Raw genomic sequence first — 21,809 nt, forward strand, 5'->3', positions numbered from 1 at the left:
AAAATTTTATTTATTATATGTAAGTACACTGCAGCTGTCTTCAGACACCCGAGAAGAACACATCAGATCTCATTTTATGGATGGTTGTGAGCCACCATGTGGTTGCTGGGATTTGAACTCAGGACCTTCGGAAGAGCAGTCAGTGTTCTTAACCTGCTGAGCCATCTCTCCAGCCCTCTTTTTAAAATTTTATCCTTGTTGCCAACTTGTCAGTATCTGGAATCTACTAAACCTAAGTATCTGGGTATTCATGTGAGGAACTTTTTTTTTTTTTTTAGGTATTTTCCTCATTTACATTTTCAATGCTATCCCAAAAGTCCCCCATACCCACCCCCCCAATCCTCTACCCACCCACTCCCCCTTTTTGGCCCTGGGGTTCCCCTGTACTGGGGCATATAAAGTTTGCAAGTCCAATGGGCCTCTCTTTGCAGTGATGGCCGACTAGGCCATCTTTTGATACATATGCAGCTAGAGACAAGAGCTCCGGGGTACTGGTTAGTTCATATTTTTGGCAACTAGGATTAATATACATGTATATTTATATGCATGTTTATATAACATATACTATATTATATACTAATATATACATTAATAACATATGAAATACTTTGTAAGTAAATTTTCAATTAAAAATAAATAAAATAAATCCTTTTAAAGTAGGAGAAAAAAAATTTTATCCTTGATTTTTTTTTTTTTTTTTTAATGTGTATGGGTGTTTTGCCTACATATATGTCTATGTATATGCAGTGCTACAGAGGCCAGATCACGACATTGGATCCTCTGGAACTGGAGTTACAGATGGTTGTGAGCTGCCAGGTTGGTGCTGGGAATAGAACCCAGAAGAGCAGTCAGTGCTCTTAGCAATTGAGTAGTCAGTCCATCCCTGACCCTAGATTTTCTTACTCTTAGCTCTGCTTTACCTTGTACTTCAAATTTAACATTATATCAAACTTGAATTATAATAGTATATATGAGATGTTATCTCATTTAAGATTCAAATTTGTAGGTAATGTTTATTAGATTTTGAAACCAGTGTGTTCTCCCTCTTTCTCCCCACCCCTTTGTCTCCTCTTCCCTTCTTCCCTCCCTCTCCCTTTCATTCTCCTTCCTTCTCTCCTTCCCTTTCAGAGGTTCCCTGAAAAGCTAGTAGATAAAAATCCATTGTATCTGCATTCAGTCATATATGTGTGTATATTGGCAGAGCCTAAGACCTAACCTGAGTTCTGATCTAGGTATACTAAGCAAAGGTGGACTTAGATATAGAAGGTAGCATGTGTACAGGAAGGGAGGCTAAAAAGTATATTGGACAGAGAACCATGCTGTAGTTAGGAAATTATGAGTTCTGGATATACTGTTGCTTGGGATGTGGTAGAGGTCATAAAGTTGAAGTATTCCTTGCTTGATTATGAAGGTCGGATGATTGAATATAACTGAAAATTTGGCCTTCTAAAGGATCTCTGGGCTGCTGAGATTTTACGGGTTTCAGGGTTCTTTTGTACTGTGATGTCTTTTTATGGTCAGATGAAAACATTCCCATAGTGACAGTCCCTTGCTTTTGCAAAATGCACTGGAATGCATTACCTGTTCCCCATAAACTTTTTCTTTTTTTTTTTTAAAGTTTCTCTCTCTTAAGATTTATTTATTATTATATCCAATATACACTGTAGCTATATTCAGACGCATCAGGAGAGGGCGTCAGATCTCATTACAGATGGTTGTGAGCTACCATGTGGTTGCTGGGATTTGAACTCAGGACCTTCAGAAGAACAGTCAGTGCTCTTAACCACTAAGCCATCTCTCCAGCCCCCTATAAACTTTTTTTGTTCATACTTGGAAATATATACTTAAAAGTTTAAGCTAATTTTGAGGTAAATATGCTACTTTGTAGTCAGAATAACAAAAGATCCGTAACTCTATAATCTGTCACTATACCCTAGGCAAACAAGATTTTGATCTTTATATTTTAACAAATGTCTGAAGAAGAACTTGTCATCTGAAAGTTCCTTTTGTATTAAAGAAGAGTCTGGGGCAAGTGCAGAGGCACACCCCTTTAGTCTCAGCACGATGGAGGTAGAGACAGGCAAATCTCTTGAGTTTAAGGCCAGCTTTATCTACAGAGTGAGCTCCAGGACAGCCAAGGCTACATAGAGACACTGTTTTGACAAACATTCACATTTAAGAGAAAAAGGAAGAGTCCTAAACTTAGAGCCATTTAGGGATCACATGCCATAAGATAGATGCTTTACTAAACCAATTGCTCATGGTAGCTATTTTGTATTGACATTTCAAAGTTGGTTTATAGTTGTTAAAGAAGCAGGTGAGTACAGGATTCCCTTTCACTATGTATTTATCTCCAGCTTGGTAAGGGGATATAAACTTTGCCATATATTTTTAGGTTGCTTGCTTATACACTTATTTGATAGTTAGGAAATTGTTATCAGTCCTTTGTTTTTTATTTTTTGCTTTTTGCTTTTTGTTTTTTGTTTTTTTGAGACAGGGTTTCTCTGTGAAGCCCTTGATGTTCTAGAACTCAATCTGTAGACCAGTATGGCCTTGAACTCAGAGAACCAACAGTCTCTTTGTCTCCTCAATTTTTGGTCAGACCACCACAGATAGGATAATTCTCTGTTTATCCCATCTTATAGCAAGGTTGGAATTAATCTTCCTTGTATCCTATGGATGTGGATTCAAAGAAATAAGTCTCCAAAGAAAACTTAGTTGTTAACAGGAGGGGAGGGAGTGGTTGGTAGATAAGTAAAAGGAATGAATTTCCCCATAAATCCAGGATTTTCAACCTGTGGATCTTGACCCCTTTGACAAACCTGTCTCTCAAAATAACTATGTTATAGTTCATAACAGTAGCAAAATTTCAGTTGTGAAGTGGCAACAAAAATAACATTATGGTTGGGGGTCACCACAGCATGAGGAACTGTATTAAAGGATAACAGCATTAGGAAGGCTGAGAAGCACTGCTTTAACCCATTTTTCTTGGTATTTTCAGGTTTTGGGTCATTCTGTCTTTGTGGAGTTAAGAATGTTGAATACTTTTAGAGGATATGTTAAGCTTTATTCTTAAAAAAGGATTTATTTATTTAATATATATGAATGCCCTCCCTTCATGCACACCAGAAAAGGGCATCAGATACCAATACAGATGGTTGTGAGCCACCATGTGGTTGCTGGGATTTGAACTCAGGAAGAACAGGCAGTTCTTAACAGCTGAACCATCTCTTCAACCCTGCTCTATCTTTTCTTGATACCTCTTATGCACTCTTTTTACCTAATGAAAACCTGAGCTGGGCAGTGGTGGCGCACGCCTTTAATCCCAGCACTTGGGAGGCAGAGGCAGGCAGATTTCTGAGTTCAAAGCCAACCTGGTTTACAGAGTGAGTTCCAGGTCAGCCAGGGCTACACAGAGAAAAAACAACCTGTCTCAAAACAAAACAGAAAAACCAAAAACCTGAAGTCTCAACTCAGAGTTTGCTTGCCTTGCCTTGTCAAGTCATATAACTAAAATGGCTTTTATCCTTATACCTTTCTGTCTTCCTGCACTCATAGTATTTTCAGGACAATATAGATTAATAAGCAAATGACTATACCTGTCTTCTGTTAAGTTCAGTATTCTGGTATGTTCTGTAACCTGTATATAGAAACGGTTATTTCTTTATTGCCTAATGCTATGGTCTGAAGGTTTGTGTCCCTCTATTATTATTATTATTATTATTATTTTGTTTTTTTGAGACAGTGTTTCTCTGTATAGCTCTGGCTGTCCTGGAACTCATTTTCTAGACCAGGCTGGCCTCGAACTCAGAAATCCTCCTGCCTCTTTCTCCTGAGTGCTGGGATCAAAGGTGTGCACCTCCATGCCCGGCCCCCTCTAACATTCTTATGTTGAAATCCTATTCCCTAGGTGATTATATTAAGACTGGGAAAGAGGTAGTTAGGTTATTAGGGCTCTTAGTTTCTGTATAAAAGAGAACCTACAGAGCTCATTTATGTGAGCTTTACATGTGAAAACCAGCAAGGTGTGACCTGTAAACCAGACGGCTGGCTTTAGGGACACTGAATCTGTTGAACCCTAGCCTCTATAACTATGAGCAATACGTTCTGTTATTAGGAGTGGTCTGTGAACTCAGACACTGGTATCTCAGCACAGCTGTTCCAGTCCCCATTGCTGGTACCTGAAGTGTTATAGACACTGTAAGTAGCCTTCTCAGGCTACTACTATTCAATATATTCAGAATTCTGTTGTTTGAGGTTTGGCCTCCTACAGACCTTCCACACTGTACAAGCTAGATGTAGATCTTTTGATTCCATGACTTTCCTACCCTAGACTGGAGCAACAGTCTTTTTGCATTTCTGTTTTGATCATCTTGGGTTTGAGTACCTTCCATAATTTCAAGGGATAGAAGCAGTTTCACTGGCTAAAACAGTCCCTACATTTGAGGAGTTTGTTACCTAGTGAAAGAGGCATTTAAACCATAAATATGGTTTATTTTGTAAATATGGCAAAGTTTTTTCTGTTTCATAGCTGTGATTGTGATTTGAGCTTGACTTTAATTTCGGGAGACTGTGTGGGAGGAGGGTGGTGGTGGTGATGGTGGCGGTGGTGGCAGCAGCAGGGGCAGTGGTGGCTGCCGGTGGTGAGGCAAGAAAGGATGTGATATAGCATGTTTGGTGGGTGGTGGGTGGTACTAGCCAAGGCAGGCCTTGACTTCCTGGTGGTGGGAGATGGGGGAAAAAAGGAGGGAGACCTGTCAGGCTTTGAACTGGTATTGATCCTCCTGCCTTAGTCTCCTGAGTATGAGCTACCACATCTGACTTATTTAGGGCTTTTAAGCAGTTCACTTACTACTTGAATCCTTATTCCATGTGGCTCTGAGTTGCTGCCTTGATGCCCAGCTTTGATGACAAAGTTTTTGTATGTGTGTGTTACTGCTGAGTTTTCTCCCCATTATTTTTGTACTTGCTGTTACTACAGCTTATTGACCAGCTGTGTTTTAGGTTTGTAAATGGTAAAGGAATACATATGAACAGAACAGGACAAGCCCCCTGTTTCTGGGGAACAGTCTAACAGTGGAGTCACATGTTAAACAAATAATTCTATGATAAGTGTTAAGGCCTGGGAAACTGATGCCTGTCTAGCCAGCCATTTTGAACAGTTACTTTCACATATGGTATAACTACTGTTACTAGGAAGCTTTCTCATGCCTGAGTTGATTGCATATTCTGTTATGTTCTGTGCTTTGGTGTTCTTGGAAACCAATCACAATAGAAGTCAGTTATGCTTTGTACAGTTAGCCACAATAAGCTTGGACCCAAACCAGTCTCACAGTAACACTTCCTGCACCTGTGATAAGCTGCTCCTGAGATGCACCCCAACATAAAAGAGACACCTGTTCCAATATAAGAAGCCATTTGGAATGAGACTTTATTTTGAGTAGGGATTGAATAAAGTTTTAAGTTCCCAAGACCTCCCTGGAAATTGACATCCAACTTAGCCGAAAGAGACATGTATGGGGGTAACTGAAATCCTGCTCGGCAAGTGTACTGGCTGGTTTTGTGTGTCAGCTTGACACAGGCTGGAGTTATCACAAAGAAAGGAGTTTCAGTTGGGGAAGTGCCTCCATGAGATCCAACTGTAAGGCATTTTCTCAATTAATGATCAAGGGGGGAGGTCCCCTTGTGGGTGGTGCCATCCCTGGCTGGTAGGTATTGATCTTGGTTCTATAAGAGAGCAGGCTGAGCAAGCCAGGGGAAGCAAGCCAGTAAAGAACATCCCTCCATGGCCTCTGCATCAGCTCCTGCTTCCTGACCTGTTTGAGTTCCAGTCCTGACTTCCTTTGGTGATGAACAGCAATGCGGAAGTGTAAGCCGAATAAACCCTTTCCTCCCCAAGTACTTCTTGGTGATGATGTTTGTGCAGGAATAGAAACCCTGACTAAGACTGCAAGTTAAGACATGAATGTTAGGCAAGGCAAGTCCCCTAGCACAGTTGAATAATCCAACCAATGAAGACAGGATAAATGTACAAGGACATGTTCCTAAAGAAGTACCCTGTTTCTAAATCCTGAGTGGTGGAATAACTTGGCATAGATGTTTGTGGATTTCAGGCTTAAAAGTCCCGTAGAATCGTGGCTCTTGGTCGAAGTTCAGCTCCCGAGTCTAGACTGTGTCCCTGTTCTATCAGTCTTGGGGTGTGCATTCAATAAACCAGCCCTGTTTGACTGAGATTGGTGTCTGAGTGGTTTGTGCAGTGATTTCCAGACTCCAACAATAAGGACAGTGGAGATAGTTTTAACTATAATTTTGACCTTATATATGAGGGATAGTAGTTAAGGATACTCGAAAACACTTTTCTGAGGAAATATTTAAAGATGAATAGAAGCCAATGAAGAGAAAGTAGTCATTGGCTGAAAAAAATAACTTTCACCAAGTGTGTACAAAGGACTTACTGTGTTTGCCACTTAGTATGCTTGATTTTTCTCTATAGAGTGTTAGTTACACACCAAGCAGATACAAAGCACAGGTGTTATTAATATGAAATGTCTTTTGTGATGGTAATTCTCATGCTTATTTTGTTGGTTCTGGGAATTGAATCCATGGTTTTATTGTTGCTAAGCACTCTGTCTTGTGAGCAAGCATAAGCATAAGCATGCTTAGTAACAGAAGGATTAGTTTTATCTGTGTGTAGGTAACGTTTTTTGAGGGTTTTGTTTTGTTTTGAGACTGGATCTCATATATTTCAGGTTGACCTTGTATTTGCTATGTTATCAAAGATAACCTTAAATTGCTGGTTCTCCTGTGCCTACCTACTGAGTACTGGGATGTAGAGAAATTTTAATCCAGCAACATGGCTGCTCTGGCAAGAGATCACATCCAAAGATATGATCTGGCTAGAATACAAACATGGCCTGGATCATACTATATAGTATGATCTGGCTGGAATATAGACAGATCCTTTAATCCCTAACAATGAAGGTTAGTTTGTAGAAGGAATCAGCCATGTTTGAAGTGATCTCTAAGGGTCAGACAAAGTAAAAAATCAGAAAAATATTTGAATGAGTCAGAGATAGGATACACACAACTCACAGGAGAATAACAGAGGAAGAGAGGTTACTTAAGAGCAGGGAGCTCTCTTTAAGCTTTTACCTTTCTTACTCTCTAGTCTTCCTTCTCCCTTTCCCTTCCCCCCTCTCTCCAGGTGGCCATGGCCGATCTCTCTCTTCTCTTCTCTTCTCTTCTCTTCTCTTCTCTTCTCTTCTCTTCTCTTCTCTTTCTCCCTGCCTTTCTACAATAAAGCTCTAAAACCATGTTTTAAAAAAAAGGGGAGAATAAAAAAGGTGTGGTATATTTATGGCAGGGCATATGACAGGTGTTTGGTCAGGGCAGTTTTATAGAAACAGGTTTCAGAGAGAACAAGATAGACACAGTTGAAGACAGAAGGAGCCAGAAGATTAGAACATATTGCCAAGGTACATATGATGCTAAGCATAACAATCATAACAGTCAGAAGCCAAGAGAAACCAGATTGAATCAGTCAGCTTGGAAGGTTAAATTGTAAGGAAGCTGGCTAGACCTAGGCCTAGGAATAGTTAGTGCAGAGAAGCACACTGGGTTCAGCCCAGGCCTTGTATTCACACAACTTGGGTATGTCTCTCATCTCATCCCTTCATCTGAGGAAGTAAGAGACATTTACATTTACACTGAGATTGTAGGCATGTACCACCCTGCCTAGTTCATACAATGCCAGAGATCAAATTGATCACATCATGTATGCTAAGCAAGCACTGTAACAACTTAGATTTATCCCTAGCCCTAATTGGTCATAATCTTTAGTAAACTCATCTTGTATATTTGTTGTAAATTCTTGTTTATTTATTTTGCTTTCTTTTGGGACATAATTGATAACATTAAATAAAAACAAATATTAAATGAGATTTAACTTTCCTATTAGTTTTTATTCCAGTAGACATTGGCATTTTTATTTATACTTACTGTGCTATTGTTTATTGAGCCCCTACTGTGTACTAAGGAATATTTCTAAACTCTCTTAATCCTGGTACAACTCTGGTACATGCTCTTATCTCCATTTCTATATGTAGGTGATAAAGTAGAAACCCAGAGAGGGTCCTTACAGTAAGCAGATAATTGTTAGAATGAGGATTTAAACACAAACTAATTTTTGTGTCTAATTTAGAGTGTGGAAGTGTTACTGGAAATAGAACCCAGTATTTTGCACATCCTCAGTAAGAACTGAGTCACATCCTAGCCTAAACTCTGCATCCTCCCCCATTGAATATATTTGTTTTTTAATGTTTAGAGTCTGCTTGGAGTAATTGAAAAATAATAACTTTTTTTCCTATTGTTCTCTCTTTAGGTTTCTGTCAGGATGAATTGGCAGAGCTTGATCCAGGCACTAGTAAGTTCTAAATGTTACCCAGTGTTTACTCACTGTTTGTTGGTAAGAAAAGGTGTGACTGTGCACTTATATATGTCAAACTTAAGGTATCTTTGATACTCTTATTTGAATGGCCCTCACATTGTATCTTCTCCTAACAATCATAAGAATGATAGTTTGTCTGTCCCTCTTTCCTGTCTTTTCCCCTCTCTGCATCCCTTCCTTCCTTTGTGTGTGTGTGTGTGCATGTGTGTGTTTGTGCATATGCATTTGGAGGCCAGTTGTGTGTCCTCCTCTGTTTGCTGCTGTTGTTATTCTTGTTTTTGTTGTTGTTATTATTATTAGGCAGAGTTTCTCACTAATCCTGAATCAAGCTTTAGACGTCTACTTGTCTCTCATTTCTCCAGTGTTGAGGTTATGGGCACACATCCACTTGCTTGACTTTTACATGGGTCTTACGGAGCTAAACTCAGCATGCTGTGCGACAAATACTTTATCCATTGAACCCTCTCTCTAATACCCTCATCCCTCTCTCCCTTCCCTAATACCCTCATCCCTCTCTCCCTTCCTTCCTTCCTTCCTCCCTTTCTTTTTCTCCTTTTTTTCCCTGAGACAGGATTTCTCTGTGTAACAGCCCTGACTGTCCTAGAACTCACTTTGTAGACCAGGCTGATTTAAAACTCACAGAGATCTGCCCATCTCTGCCTCCCAAGTGCTAGGATTACAGGTGTATATCACCATGCCCAACTACCCCTCATTTCTTGATGTTTTCTTTTTCTTTGAGGCAGGGTCTTATAGTTCAGGCTAGTCTCAAACTCACTGTAGATGGTGATGGCTTTGAGGTTCCGATTCTCCTGTTTATGTCTCCCCAGTGCTGGAATTACAAATGTGTGCTGCCATGCTCAGCTTTATGTTTATATTTATAAATTTATAATTGATAATCTTTGTGCCAGTTTAATTTGTAAAGCATTTGCATCTACACTATTAAGATTAAGATCGGCTGGGCAGTGGAGGCACACGCCTTTAATCCCAGCACTTGGGAGGCAGAGGCAGGTGGATTTCTGAGTTTGAAGCCAGCCTGGTCTACAGAGTGAGTCCCAGGACAGCCAGGGCTACTCAGAGAAACCCTGTCTCAAAAAAACAAAAACAAAGACAAAACAAAACAAAACAAAAAATAAGGTATAAGAGTGACTATTTTAAGATATCTTTCAAGACTATGGAAGTCTTAGTCAAAGTCATTTAAATTTCCTGTGCTCTCATACTATTGCATGAAATAATCTGGGACATAGTTATAGCTGTTAGAGAAATAAGCATGAGTTTGTCTACTGGATATTGACCTTATTTTGCTGTAGTGCTGAAAGGTTAAATGTTAATTTAGATTTAAAATTTAGGAGATGGTCTAGATACCTTATAGTTTTAGGACTTTTAAAGAGTCATGGGGCTAACTAACCATTATATTATTAGGTACGTGATGAAGCTTATCTTTTACCCACTGGCTAATATCCCTGAGAAGATGAGCTTTCTCATGTATTTTCCCCATACACCATAAGATAAATATTAATGCATGTTCAACTAGTGTTATATTGCCAAGCAGAATAAGTCCATGATATTTATCAAATGCCAGGAAGTTAATTTCCTATTTACAAAACCTTTAATTAATCGTGTATGTAGGGAGCATTTGCATACCACAACATACATGTGGAAGTCAGAGGATAAAGTGTGAGAGTTAGTTCTTTTCTTTTACCATGTGTATTCTAGGGATTAAATGTGGAATGTTTGGTAGTAGAGATCTTACCCCACTGAGTCATCCTAGCAGTTTTAGATGTGATTTTGTGAAATTCACAAAATTTTGAATCAATTTTATATTATGACTACAGACTGTGTAGCAGTACAGTAGCTGAGGGTTTAATACAATGTTTTGTCTCTGTCATTCTCTTATGACTAGCCTTGGGAGGAGGAAAAGGTAAATTCAAGGTTTTGTTGTTGTTGTTGTTTTGTTGTTTCGAGACAGGGTTTCTCTGTGTAGCCCTGGCTGTCCTGTAATTCACTTTGTAGACCAGACTGGCCTCGAACTCAGAAATCCGTCTGCCTCTGCCTCTGCCTCCCAAGTTATTTTCTTGAGTTATGGTCCTGTTATAGAAGCATTTTTTCAGTACTAGGAAGGTACTGGTATTTTGTAAGCAGTGTTTCATGTGAAAGTATACCAAATAATTGAAAACTAAGTGAAACACTGTTTTTCTTTGCTCAGTTCTTAGCCTTAAATTGCACAAATGACTAAGTATAGTTCTTGCCTTTACACATTAGCAATATACTGATAGTATAAGATAATTTTCAAATCTTGAATTTATTAGCAAGTGGCATCCAATTCTGTATTCTTTTTTAAAATATATATTTAAAGTACCTCATGCTATTTGTAGAGCAAAGCCTTGATTACACGAGCTCCTTTACTGAATATGGTGGTTTACAGACTTCTCCATTACATGAAAATAAACTTAAACTTGATTTTATATATTATTATAGAGTGGGAGTCACCAAAAATGACTTTTCTTTTGAAAACTGTACTTGCTTAGTACATGTGGGTAATAGTCTTTTCCACATCACTTTTGTGAACTTAGTACTTTAATTTTGTCCTGTGTCTTTGAAGAAACATGTAAGGGTATAATTATTATAATAATGGGTTGACAAAAGTAAAATTTACGATCTGAGTCTATATTAGTGTTGGATTTTGAGTGTGCACAGACTTGACTCTGTTTAAGGAGTCAAGGATTATAGGAAGCTGTAAGGCTGAGGTGGGCTGTGCAAATTGTATTAGATTTTGATGTTTTGTTTATTAAAGACAGGATCTCCCTTTGTAGTCTGGACTGTCTTGAATTCACTAAGAGTCCATTCTGACCTCAAACTCAAAGTAACCCTTCTTCCTCCTCCTCTTGAATGCTTGTTATCGGTGTGTTCTACCAGGCTAACCCTGATGACAATGGTCGTGGTTACGATAGTGATGATATTGATTGTAATGATTTTAAGATTTAGATGGCTGAGCCATCTTTCTAGCCTTTACTTTTTTTTAAAATTATGTGTATGCATCTGTGTATATCTGCATGTGACTGTAGGTGACCTCGATGGAGCAGCTAGAGTGATAGGTGATTGTAGTCACCTCACCCCTGCTGTGTCTGGAGCTCAGGTCCTCTGTAAGAGTAGGAAGCATCTGAGCCCTCTTGCCAGATCCCTGATTATTATTTTTTTATGCTGCATTTCTGTGTATTCTGACTAGAAGGAATAATATCTCTCATGTTAGTATTTTTACATATTAAATTGAATATAATAGAGCTTTCTCTTCATTGTATCTTTGGAATTTAGCGGTCCTAATGTCTTCCCACTGCAAATTCCTAGGAGAAAGGCTATTCCTGTTTATTTTGTGACAGGAACACCTTTGCAGCTAATTTCCAATTGTGCTCGGTAGTGGTTATAGATGGTAGATTTGGTACAGCTGTGTTGTACCAAATGGAATGTGTTGGAACTACTTAAGGGAAGATTTTATTTACCAGGTGTTCTTTTAGTTACCTTTTCTGTGGTAGAGCAGATGGACAGCGTGCTTCAAATATGAGCTTCTGTTCACATTCTGGCTCCTCCCCACAAGTCTTGGGCTTCTCAGAGTCCAATGTTATGGCCCAGGTTCAGGCTAAGTTCATTTCTACAAGTGTCCTCTACTGTGCCCTTAGCATAAGCTGGGTACAAGGGTAGCCAGAGGTCGAGAGAAGTTCAAAACACCATAACCTTTCTGTGCTATGTCCAAGTAACCCCAGTCTGCTCTGCTCCCTGAGTTTCCCCTCAGCTACCTTGTTTGCCATGTAGTTGTAAAACTCAAAAGAACAAGGGCTGCCTTGCTACAAGGGAAGTAGAGAATAGAAGTCATTGTTGCCTAAAACAGGAGAAATAAGTGATTTATGTTTGGGGTCCAATTAAGCTGTAAAGCTGGAACAGTAAAGGGACCTGTGATTTCAAGACAGCACTTGCTCTGATTTCTGACATCCAGACAAGGGGCTCCCCAATAAAGGCTGTCAGCTTTCTAGGCTAAATTATTAATTCCTTTCATGCCTCTCAGGGATTGTAAACACCCCATAACACAGGGAAACAATTGGTACTGTTCAGTTATGGGGTAGATAGAGGGTCAGAGGGTAAACAGTTGGATTAGCAACAGCTGTTCTTTCTCCCTACTCCAACTTTTGTCTCTAATCTACTTCCGCAAAGATAGTCTGTGTTTTTTGGCCTATATGTAACTAAGTCTATTTCTTTTCTTGTACTATGATTCTAAAATAACCACAGAGAAAACATCAACAAAAAAATGAAAATACTTTCATCCTGTTTCCAAAACTGAAGTTGAAGTTTCTTTTTGGTTTATGCTTAGTATTTGTGTGATGTTCAAAGGGCACAAATCAAAGGAAAACAGCCACTGGGAATTAGACAGATTTCAAATTGTTTTAGCATTTTTTTCATCCCAAACTGGTTGAGGTTAATAATATAGTTGAATTAAGAGAAAAATGACAATTTTGTTTTAGTTGGTAGTATTAACTTGTAGTTTTCTTTAGAACATTAAAATGTAAATATAAGAATCCCTGATCTCCTCACTAAGAAATGTTACCATTAGAGAATAGTCTTTGCAGGTTTGAGATCATCTTTTAATTATTAAGAATCATATATGTATTTTTGTACCCCATTTTCCCTTATAAATATAGAGCATTATCCCCAAGTCATGAGACAGATATATATATTTATTTATTTATTGGGACAGCGTTTCTCGGTATAGACCTGGCTGTCCTGGAACTCATTTTGTAGACCAGGCTGGCCTTGAACTCAGAAATCTGCCTGCCTCTGCCTCCTGAGTGCTGGGATTAAAGGCGTGCACTACCATGCCCGGCCTTAATAAATATTTTTAATAGCAGGATGGCAACTTCACTGAAGGGGAACAACTTTGCCAAGGTTTATGTAGCCAATTTTTTTTTTTATTTCTGGGCATTCAGATGGCTCTTTTTCCTACATTATACCCTGTGCCAATGCACATGTTCATAGTTCATAAGTGCACATTTCAAATTAGTGCTTTAGTTTTTTTTTTATATAAGCAAAAACTTCTGAATTAAAGAAGCATGATCTGGAGGCTGGAGAGACAACTTTGTTGATAAGAGCAGCTGACTGCTTTTGTAGAGCACCAGGGTTATCTTCATAGTGGGCTCATATCTGTCACTCCAGTTTCAGGGAATCGGATGCCCTCTTCTGGCTTTTGCGAACAATGCATACATATACACAAACCTACACAGACACACATATACATAGAAAAGTAAATAAGAAATTAAAAAGTGTGCATTCTGGCTCAAGATTGGTTAGTTTCAATTTGGCCTCAATATTTTGCTATCTTTGCAATTTTGGTTAAATTATGTAATCTCTGTGTATCAGTTTTCTCATCTGAAAATGCAAATAGTAAAAGTATTCCAATTATGAGGATTAAGTGAAGTAATATATATAAAGGGTAGAGAACAGTGTTTAAGAAATGGTAAACACAACCGGGCGTGGTGGCGCACACCTTTAATCCCAGCAGGCAGAGGCAGGCAGATTTCTGAGTTCGAGGCCAGCCTGGTCTACAAAGTGAGTTCCAGAACAGCCAGGGCTATACAGAGAAACCCTGTCTCAAACCCCTTCTCCCCCGCTCCCCTCCTCCCCCAAATGGCAAACACTAGTAAGTGTATGCTGTTCTAGGCTATTATTGTATTGTTGAAATTCTCAGTCTGTATTCATGGGCTGTTGTAATCACATTGTATTTAGTAGAGTAACCCGTCTTTTTTAAAAAATAATTTATTTAATTTTATTTTATGTGCATTGGTATGAGGGTGTCAGATCCCCTGGAACTGGAGTCATAGACAGTTTCGAGCCACCATGTCAGTGCTAGGAATTGAATCCAAGTCCTCTGGAAGAGCTCCAGTGCTCTTAACCATTGAACCACCTCTCCAGCAACCCATGTTTCTTAATGACATAAACATAAGCCATTCTACATATTAGCATATGTTACTGCTTCAAAAAAAATAGTTTACTTGTTGGTATTACAGGCTGATGTTTGTTTGGCATTTTGTTCTTTACCATTTGGCTCATAGGGGACTTGTCATCATTCCTCCAATCAGCAGCATAGGATACGTTATCAATTACTCATTTATTTAACTTTTTAGTAGATTGAAGAAGTTAACTGTCATATTATTTTTAAAATATTCACATTATACAAGTGTCTTAGTTAGGATTTTACTGCTGTGAACAGACACCATGACCAAGGCAACTCTTATAAGGACAACATTTAATTGGGGCTGGCTTACAGGTTCAGAGGTTCAGTCCATTATCATCAAGGTAGGAACATGGCAGCAGCCAGGCAAGCATGGTTCAGGAGGAGCTGAGAGTTTGACATCTTCATCTGAAGGCTGCTAGCAGAATACTGGCTTCCAGGCAGCTAGGATGAGGGTCTTAAAGCCCACACCCACAGTGACATACCTAATCCAACAAGGTCACACCTACTCCAACAGGGCCACACCTTTTAATAGTACTACTCCCTGGCCAAGCATATACAAACCATTACAGCAAGGTTAATAGCATATTCAGGAAAGATTTTTGTACTGTTTAATATTTGATCGTTACTTTAAAAACATTGTATATTTTAGGTTTTTGCTTACCTAGATTTTCTTACCAACTTTCATTTTTAATTTATTTTATTTTTACCTTATGTGCATTAGTGTTTTGCCTGCATGAATATCTATGTGAAGTGTTAGTTCCTGGAATTACAGACAGCTACTAGCTGCTATGTGGGTGCTGGGAATTGAAGACAGGTCCTCTAGAAGAGCAGTCAATGCTTTTAGCCTATGCCATCTTTCCAGCACCCTTTCAACTCCCTCAACCTCCCCGCACCCCTCTTCCCCTTTTTATTCTATTGAAGACAGGATCTGACTATGTAGCTCTGGATAACCTGGAACTCACTCACTATGACAGATAGGCCAGACTTGAACTCTTATCTCTGCCTTCTGTCTGAGTGCTCAGCTTACCAGACTTTGTTTCTTTGTTTTTGTTTTTGAGACAGGGTTTCTCTGTGTAATTGCTCTGACAGTCCTGGAGCTCACTTGGTAAACCAGGCTGACTGACTCTGCATCCTGAATGCTAGGATTGCTGGGTTTACCGGACTTTTAAAAATAATATGTATCCGTTGTCCAAAAGACTAGGTAAATGAATATAGGAACATCTTCTACCTCCCTATTATTCATAAATCCTATGTAAGTTCCATATTTTCTGAAATTGATTGAAAAAATAAGCCAAGTTAAGGAAGGGAAAAAAGAGAGATGAGCTAGGCATGCTGATACATGCTTATGATTTTAAAACATGGGAGGTTGTGACTGGAGGTCCTTGAGTGTCATGCTTTTCTGGGTTATATAGTGAGACATTGTATCAAAAACCAAACCAAACCAACATTTAAAAACAAAACAAGCCAAACCAACCAACCAAAAAACACAACCCTAAAACAGCCCCTGATCTCAGAGACTTTAAATCAATCAATTGTTAGCCTTTCCTACCATAATGGTAAATGACTACGCATTGGGGATATGTGGAAGATAGTGAAATGTACAATCAAGATAAAGAACAGCTTCGTAAGATAGCCTGTCACTACTAACTTGTTCTGGCTTTTCAATTAGCTGTCAAGTATCTTGGGATCTCAAGGAGAATTTGGGGTGTGGGGTTTCTCTATGTAGCCCAGCCTGTCCTGGCATTCCCAGAGATCTACCTGCCTCCTCTTCCCAAGGGCTTGGAATAAAGACATGCATTACCACACCTAGCAATATATCATAGTTTTTAATATTAAAAAGTAGTACAGGTGCTGTACCAGTGGTTAAGCATACTATCTGCTCTTAACACAGGACTCAGGCTCAACACCATGACCAAAAAGCAAGCTGGGGAAGGAACAGGTTTATTTGGCTTACACTTTCAGATCATAATCCATCACTGGAGGAAGTCAGGACATGAACTCAAATAGGACTGGAACCTGGAAGCAGGAGCTGATGCAGAGGCCGAGGAGGAAGGGTGTTGCTTATTGGCCTGATTCATAAGGCTTGCTTAGTCTGCTTTCTTTTTTTTTTTTAATTTTTAATATTTTTTATTACATATTTTCCTCAATTACATTTCCAATGCTATCCCAAAATTCCCCCATACCCCCCCCCCCACTTCCCTACCCACCCATTCCCATTCTTTTGGCCCTGGCATTCCCCTATATTGGGGCATATAAAGTTTGCAAGTCCATTGGGCCTCTCTTTCCAGTGATGGCCGACTAGGCCATCTTTTGATACATACGCAGCTAGAGTCAAGAGCTCCGGGGTACTGGTTAGTACATCATGTTGTTCCACCTATAGGGTTACAGACCCCTTTAACTCCTTGGGTACTTTCTCTAGCTCCTCCATTGGGAGCCCTGTGATCCATCCAATAGCTGACTGTGAGCATCCACTTCTGTGTTTGCTAGGCCCCAGCATAGTCTCACAAGAGACAGCTATATTTGGGTCCTTCCAGCAAAATCTTGCTAGTGTATGCAATGGTGTCAGCGTTTGGAAGCTGATTATGGGATGGATCCCTGGATATGGCAGTGTCTAGATGGTCCATCCTTTCATCACAGCTCCAAACTTTGTCTCTGTAACTCCTAGTCTGCTTTCTTATAGAACTCAGAACCACCAGTCCAGGGATGGCATCACCCACCATTGTCTGGACTCTTCCCTGGCTGAACACTAATTGAGAAAGTGTCTTACAGCTGGATCTCATGGAGGCATTTCCTTAAAGGAGGCTCCTTCTCTGATGACTCTAATTTGTGTCAAATTGACACACAAAACCAGCCAGTACAGGGGCAACATTGCATGTTGGGCTTTGCTGTTGACCTTGAGACAGGGTCTTTTTCAGTGCTACATACTGCCACACACTCTGGGGAATTCCTGTCTCTGCCGCCTAGCTCTGGACAAACAGTGGGATTACAGGTGCATGGGATCTGGGAATCTGGACTCAGGTTTAATTTATTTGGATGTCAGAAGTTTATTCACTTAGACTTTGCCTTACCCTGAGAAATACTATTTATTGGGCATTTCTTTTCTCTTTTTTTTTTTCTTTTTTCTTTTTTCAAGACAGGGTTTCTCTGTATAGCCCTGGCTGTCCTGGAACTCACTCTGTAGACCAGGCTTGACTCTGAACTCACAGAGATCCATCAATCTGCCTCTGCCACCTGAGTGCTGGGATTAAAGGCACCACCCCCACCCGGCTCTGATGGTTTTTCAAAAAGTATCAACTGAGCATCTTTTGCATTATAGGATGATTTTTGGACACAAACTGGAAGAGTTCACTGGCAAATTAAGTCCACAAAGAAATTTCTTTTATGACTCAGGTTAAGGATTGTTTTATCCTTTATGAGACAGTTTCTCTCCTAAAGCATATTAAGATAAATTTGTAAGTCTCTCTGTTTTCCCTTAATGTTTCCTCCTCCGTAGCATTTATTCTGTGATTAGGTGGTTCCTGGCTTTAGCAGTTCCCCTGTGCTTCTAAAGGCCCAGCTCAGTATGTGGCAACACTACCACATCAGGTCTCCTGAATGTGGCCCTTTGCTGGGAGGTTCTTTCTGATAGGATTCTTTTGAACAAGGTGGGGGTGGGATGAGATTGAGAGTTTAGGCTGAACTCTCCCAGTCACTTGACCTCTGCCCCTGTTTCAGAGTTTATACTGACTTGTAGGCATTCTCTATGGAGCCAAGAGTTGAGGACTTGTTTACAATTGGTGAAAAGATAGTTGGATTCAAAGGCAATTGTTGAGTCCTTGTGTAGCCATGGATGCCTGTTACTATCTGGTGGGTGCAGGGAATGCTTTGAGATTTGTTATGGATGACTAAGAAGGAATGTCTAAAAAAAAAATCTGAGGCTAGATTTTAGCAATTATTTTTTTCTGTGGGAACAGTATTGTAACAGTTTGAGACAACCCTGTGTGTGTGAGGAGAGGGTAGTGGTACATCTGCCAAAGCAAGCGTGTGAAGGTCAGAGGACAACTTTGTGGAGTTGATTCTTGACTTCTGACTTTAGATGGGTTCTAGGGATCATTTGCATGTCATCAGGCTTGTGTCTCACTTGCTTTTACCCACTGAGTCATCTCTTTGGCCCTCTTAGTTTTAAAAAAGCTGAAAATGTTTGTTTTAGTTCAATACCTTGGAATAGAATGCATGAGAATTTTTCCTTATCCAGTTTTGGTTTTTCACTTTAGTTTTGTTTTTTCACTTTGAAGACTAGGCTGGCCTCTAACTCAGTGACCTACTCGTTTTTTGCTTCTTAAGTGCCAGGCTCAAAGGAGTGCACTACTACATTCACCCAGCCATTTAAACTTTTTAAAGTAAGAATCTTTTATGATTAAGGAAAATAGAATATGTTTTAATGAAATATTGGTTCCCTTTCAGCCGCCAAGTTTCTGAAACTATCCTGCCAAATAGTTTCAAGCCTTAGCTCTAGCTTCCCACTTAGAGCACAGGCTTCGTATCTAGATTATATGCATTCATCTAGATTATATGCATTCATTCTTATCCCTCCTGTCCCTCAATTTTTATTTTTATTTTTTTGAGGAAGAATTTTTATGTAGCTGGGTTGATCTTGATAACTCTGTGTTGTCAGGGCTGGCTTTAACTCAAGATTTTCTTACCTTAGCCTCTTAAGTGCTAGAACTACATGTGTCTGTCAACCATACCAAGCCAGAATTCTCTTCTTTTGAAATTGCTCTGAGAAAGAAACACTCTAAAAGCCTAGAATAGCTCCGTGAGATGGCTCAGCCAGGTATTCAGTGTCTGTAACCCACATGGTGGAAGGAGAGAACCTGCTTTCTCACGTTGTCCTTTGAACTACACATGCACACTTTGACATGTGCATGCATATATGTATATATGCGTGTGCATATGTAAGCATATACACACTCACAGTGTAAATGAAAAATTAAAGCCTAGAATGTTTTGAAGTGCCTACTTACAGCCCCACTTCTAGAATTGGTCTCCTTTTTTTTTTTTTTTAAAGATCTGTTTATTTATTATGTATGTGAGGATACTGTAGCTGTCTTCAGACATACCAGGAGAGGGCATTGGATCCCATTACAGATGTTTGTGAGCCACCAAGTGGTTGCTGGGAAATGAACTCAGGACCTTTGGAAGAGCAGTCCAGTGCTCTTAACCATTGAGCCATCTCTCCAGCTCCCTGGCCTCCAAGACTTGAACTTAGTATTGGCCACAATGGAGGTTGGCCTTGGTGGCAGTGCACATGTTTAATATCAACAGAGGCTGGTGTGCTCTGTGACTTCAGTGACATCCTGTCTTGAAAAGAGAAGAAAAGAAAGAATAAATGGCGCATTCGTTCAGTAGTTTTTTATGAGATGGAATATACTGGCAATTGCAGGGTTAACTGCTGAAAGTGCCCCTATTGGAATGCATAGTACAGTAGAAAATACTGACACATACCTGTAATCCCAGTGGAAGGTAGAGGCATGAGAATCAGGAGTTCAGGATCATTTGGGATGCACAGTAAATTCCAGGCCAGCCTGAAATACATGAGACCATGTTAGAAAAGAGAATGCACAAGCAGAAGCTTGCATGCTGACATCTGCTGACACCTGTGGAGCAGGAGTTCTTCATCCATAAAACTAAATGATCCCTGCTAGGGGTCACTGTAACAACACAAGTACTGGTAGGTTATGTAAGTTACCATTGTTTACCCACTAGTTATTCCTGAATCTTTCTCCTTGGCTAAAATATGGGAATAAAATGTCTAACTTCTTTGTTAATATTTAATGAGCATTTACTGTATTATATCATTCAAATATTGCTTTGTTTACTTTTCCTAGCAGCTCTATGAAGTTATTCTCAACTCTAGTTCTTTTTGCTTTGCAGATGGAGAGACTGACAGTTTAACACTTGGCCAAGGCCATATACCTGGTAAGTGGTAGAGCTGCTCTGTATGATCCCAAAGCCCTCACTTTTTGTTTCTTTTTAAAATTGAAATATGAATTTTTTCATACAAGGAAATGTTCCTATCTGAAAATGTAAATCAAAGCAGTGTTCACAAGGTTGTTCGTTAATCATTGCAATCCATCATCAAAATTTCCTTATGCTTTTTCTTATTTTGATCCACTACTTAATCCCTAAAACCTAGTAACTTCTTAATACTTGTTCTACAGTCTTACATGCATAATTTCACACACATTTGCTCTTTTGTGCCTCTGCAGACCAATATTTGACAATAATCCATAATTCACGTGTTAATAGCTCCTTCCTTCTTTCCTCCCTCCCTTCCTTCCTTCCTTCCTTCCTTTTTTCTTTCCTTTCTTTTCTCTCCTTTAAAAAAAACTCTTTTATTTATTTATTTATTTATTTATTTATTTATTTATTTATTTATTATGTGAGGGTGTGTGTGTGCCAGAGTGCACATATGGAAGTCAGAGGACAATATGTGGGAGTCTGTTCTCTCCTTCACCATGAGGATCCCAGGATTTGAACTTAGGTTGTTAGGCTTGATGTCAAAGGCTTTTACCCAGTGAGCCATCTCACTGGCCCAATAGTTCATTTCTTTTCATTGCTGAGTAGTATTCCACTGACAGTATCACAGGTAATTCTTCTGCTGATACCTGGACTGTTTCTGCTTTATTACAGATAATGCAGTTTTTAGATTTCTTACACAACATTTTGTATACGTAATGCTTATTGATCCTCTAAGGCATAATAAAAATTGGTGGTAGTAAATACACAGTAAATTTTTTGTTTTGTTTTGTTTTGTTTTTGTTTTTGTTTTTGTTTTTTTTAATTTTTAATATTTTTATTACATATTTTCCTCAATTACATTTCCAATGTTATCCCAAAAGTCCCCCATAGCGCCCCCCACTTCCCTACCCACCCATTCCCATTCTTTTGGCCCTGGCATTCCCCTATATTGGGGCATATAAAGTTTGCAAGTCCAATGGGCCTCTCTTTCCATTGATGGCCGACTAGACCATCTTTCGATACATATGCAGCTAGAGACAAGAGCTCCGGGGTTCTGGTTAGTACATCATGTTGTTCCAACAATAGGGTTGCAGATCCCTTTAGCTCCTTGGGTACTTTCTCTAGCTTCTCCATTGGGAGCCCTGTGATACATCCAATAGCTGACTGTGAACATCCACTCCTGTGTTTGCTAGGCCCCGGCATCGTCTCACAAGAGACAGCTATATTTGGGTCCTTTCAGCAAAATCTTGCTAGTGTATGCAATGGTGTCAGCGTTTAGAAGCTGCTTATGGGATGGATCCCTGGATACGGCAGTCTCTAAATGGTCCATCCTTTCATCACAGCTACGAACTTTGTCTCTGTAACTCC

At 39.5% G+C, this 21,809-nt stretch overlaps 1 protein-coding gene across 4 annotated transcripts in view; it reads left to right on the plus strand.

The window, feature by feature from the left end:
* The window catches only part of Nr6a1 (nuclear receptor subfamily 6 group A member 1), a 193,429-nt gene that overhangs the window by 36,042 nt on the left and 135,578 nt on the right, over window positions 1-21,809 (plus strand). For 2 of the 4 annotated variants that reach the window (XM_021185940.3, XM_029474597.2), the window contains exons 2-3: window positions 8,381-8,422; window positions 20,355-20,399. In XM_021185940.3, coding sequence (XP_021041599.1) covers window positions 8,381-8,422; window positions 20,355-20,399 — 87 coding nt within the window. The remainder of the gene's footprint in view (window positions 1-8,380; window positions 8,423-20,354; window positions 20,400-21,809) is intronic. The other 2 variants (XM_085834955.1, XM_085834956.1) reach the window with 1 other exon arrangement.

Source organism: Mus caroli, unplaced genomic scaffold, assembly GCF_978045245.1.
Source record: "Mus caroli unplaced genomic scaffold, Mus_caroli_1 scaffold_2, whole genome shotgun sequence".
Classification (NCBI taxonomy): Eukaryota; Metazoa; Chordata; class Mammalia; order Rodentia; family Muridae; genus Mus; species Mus caroli.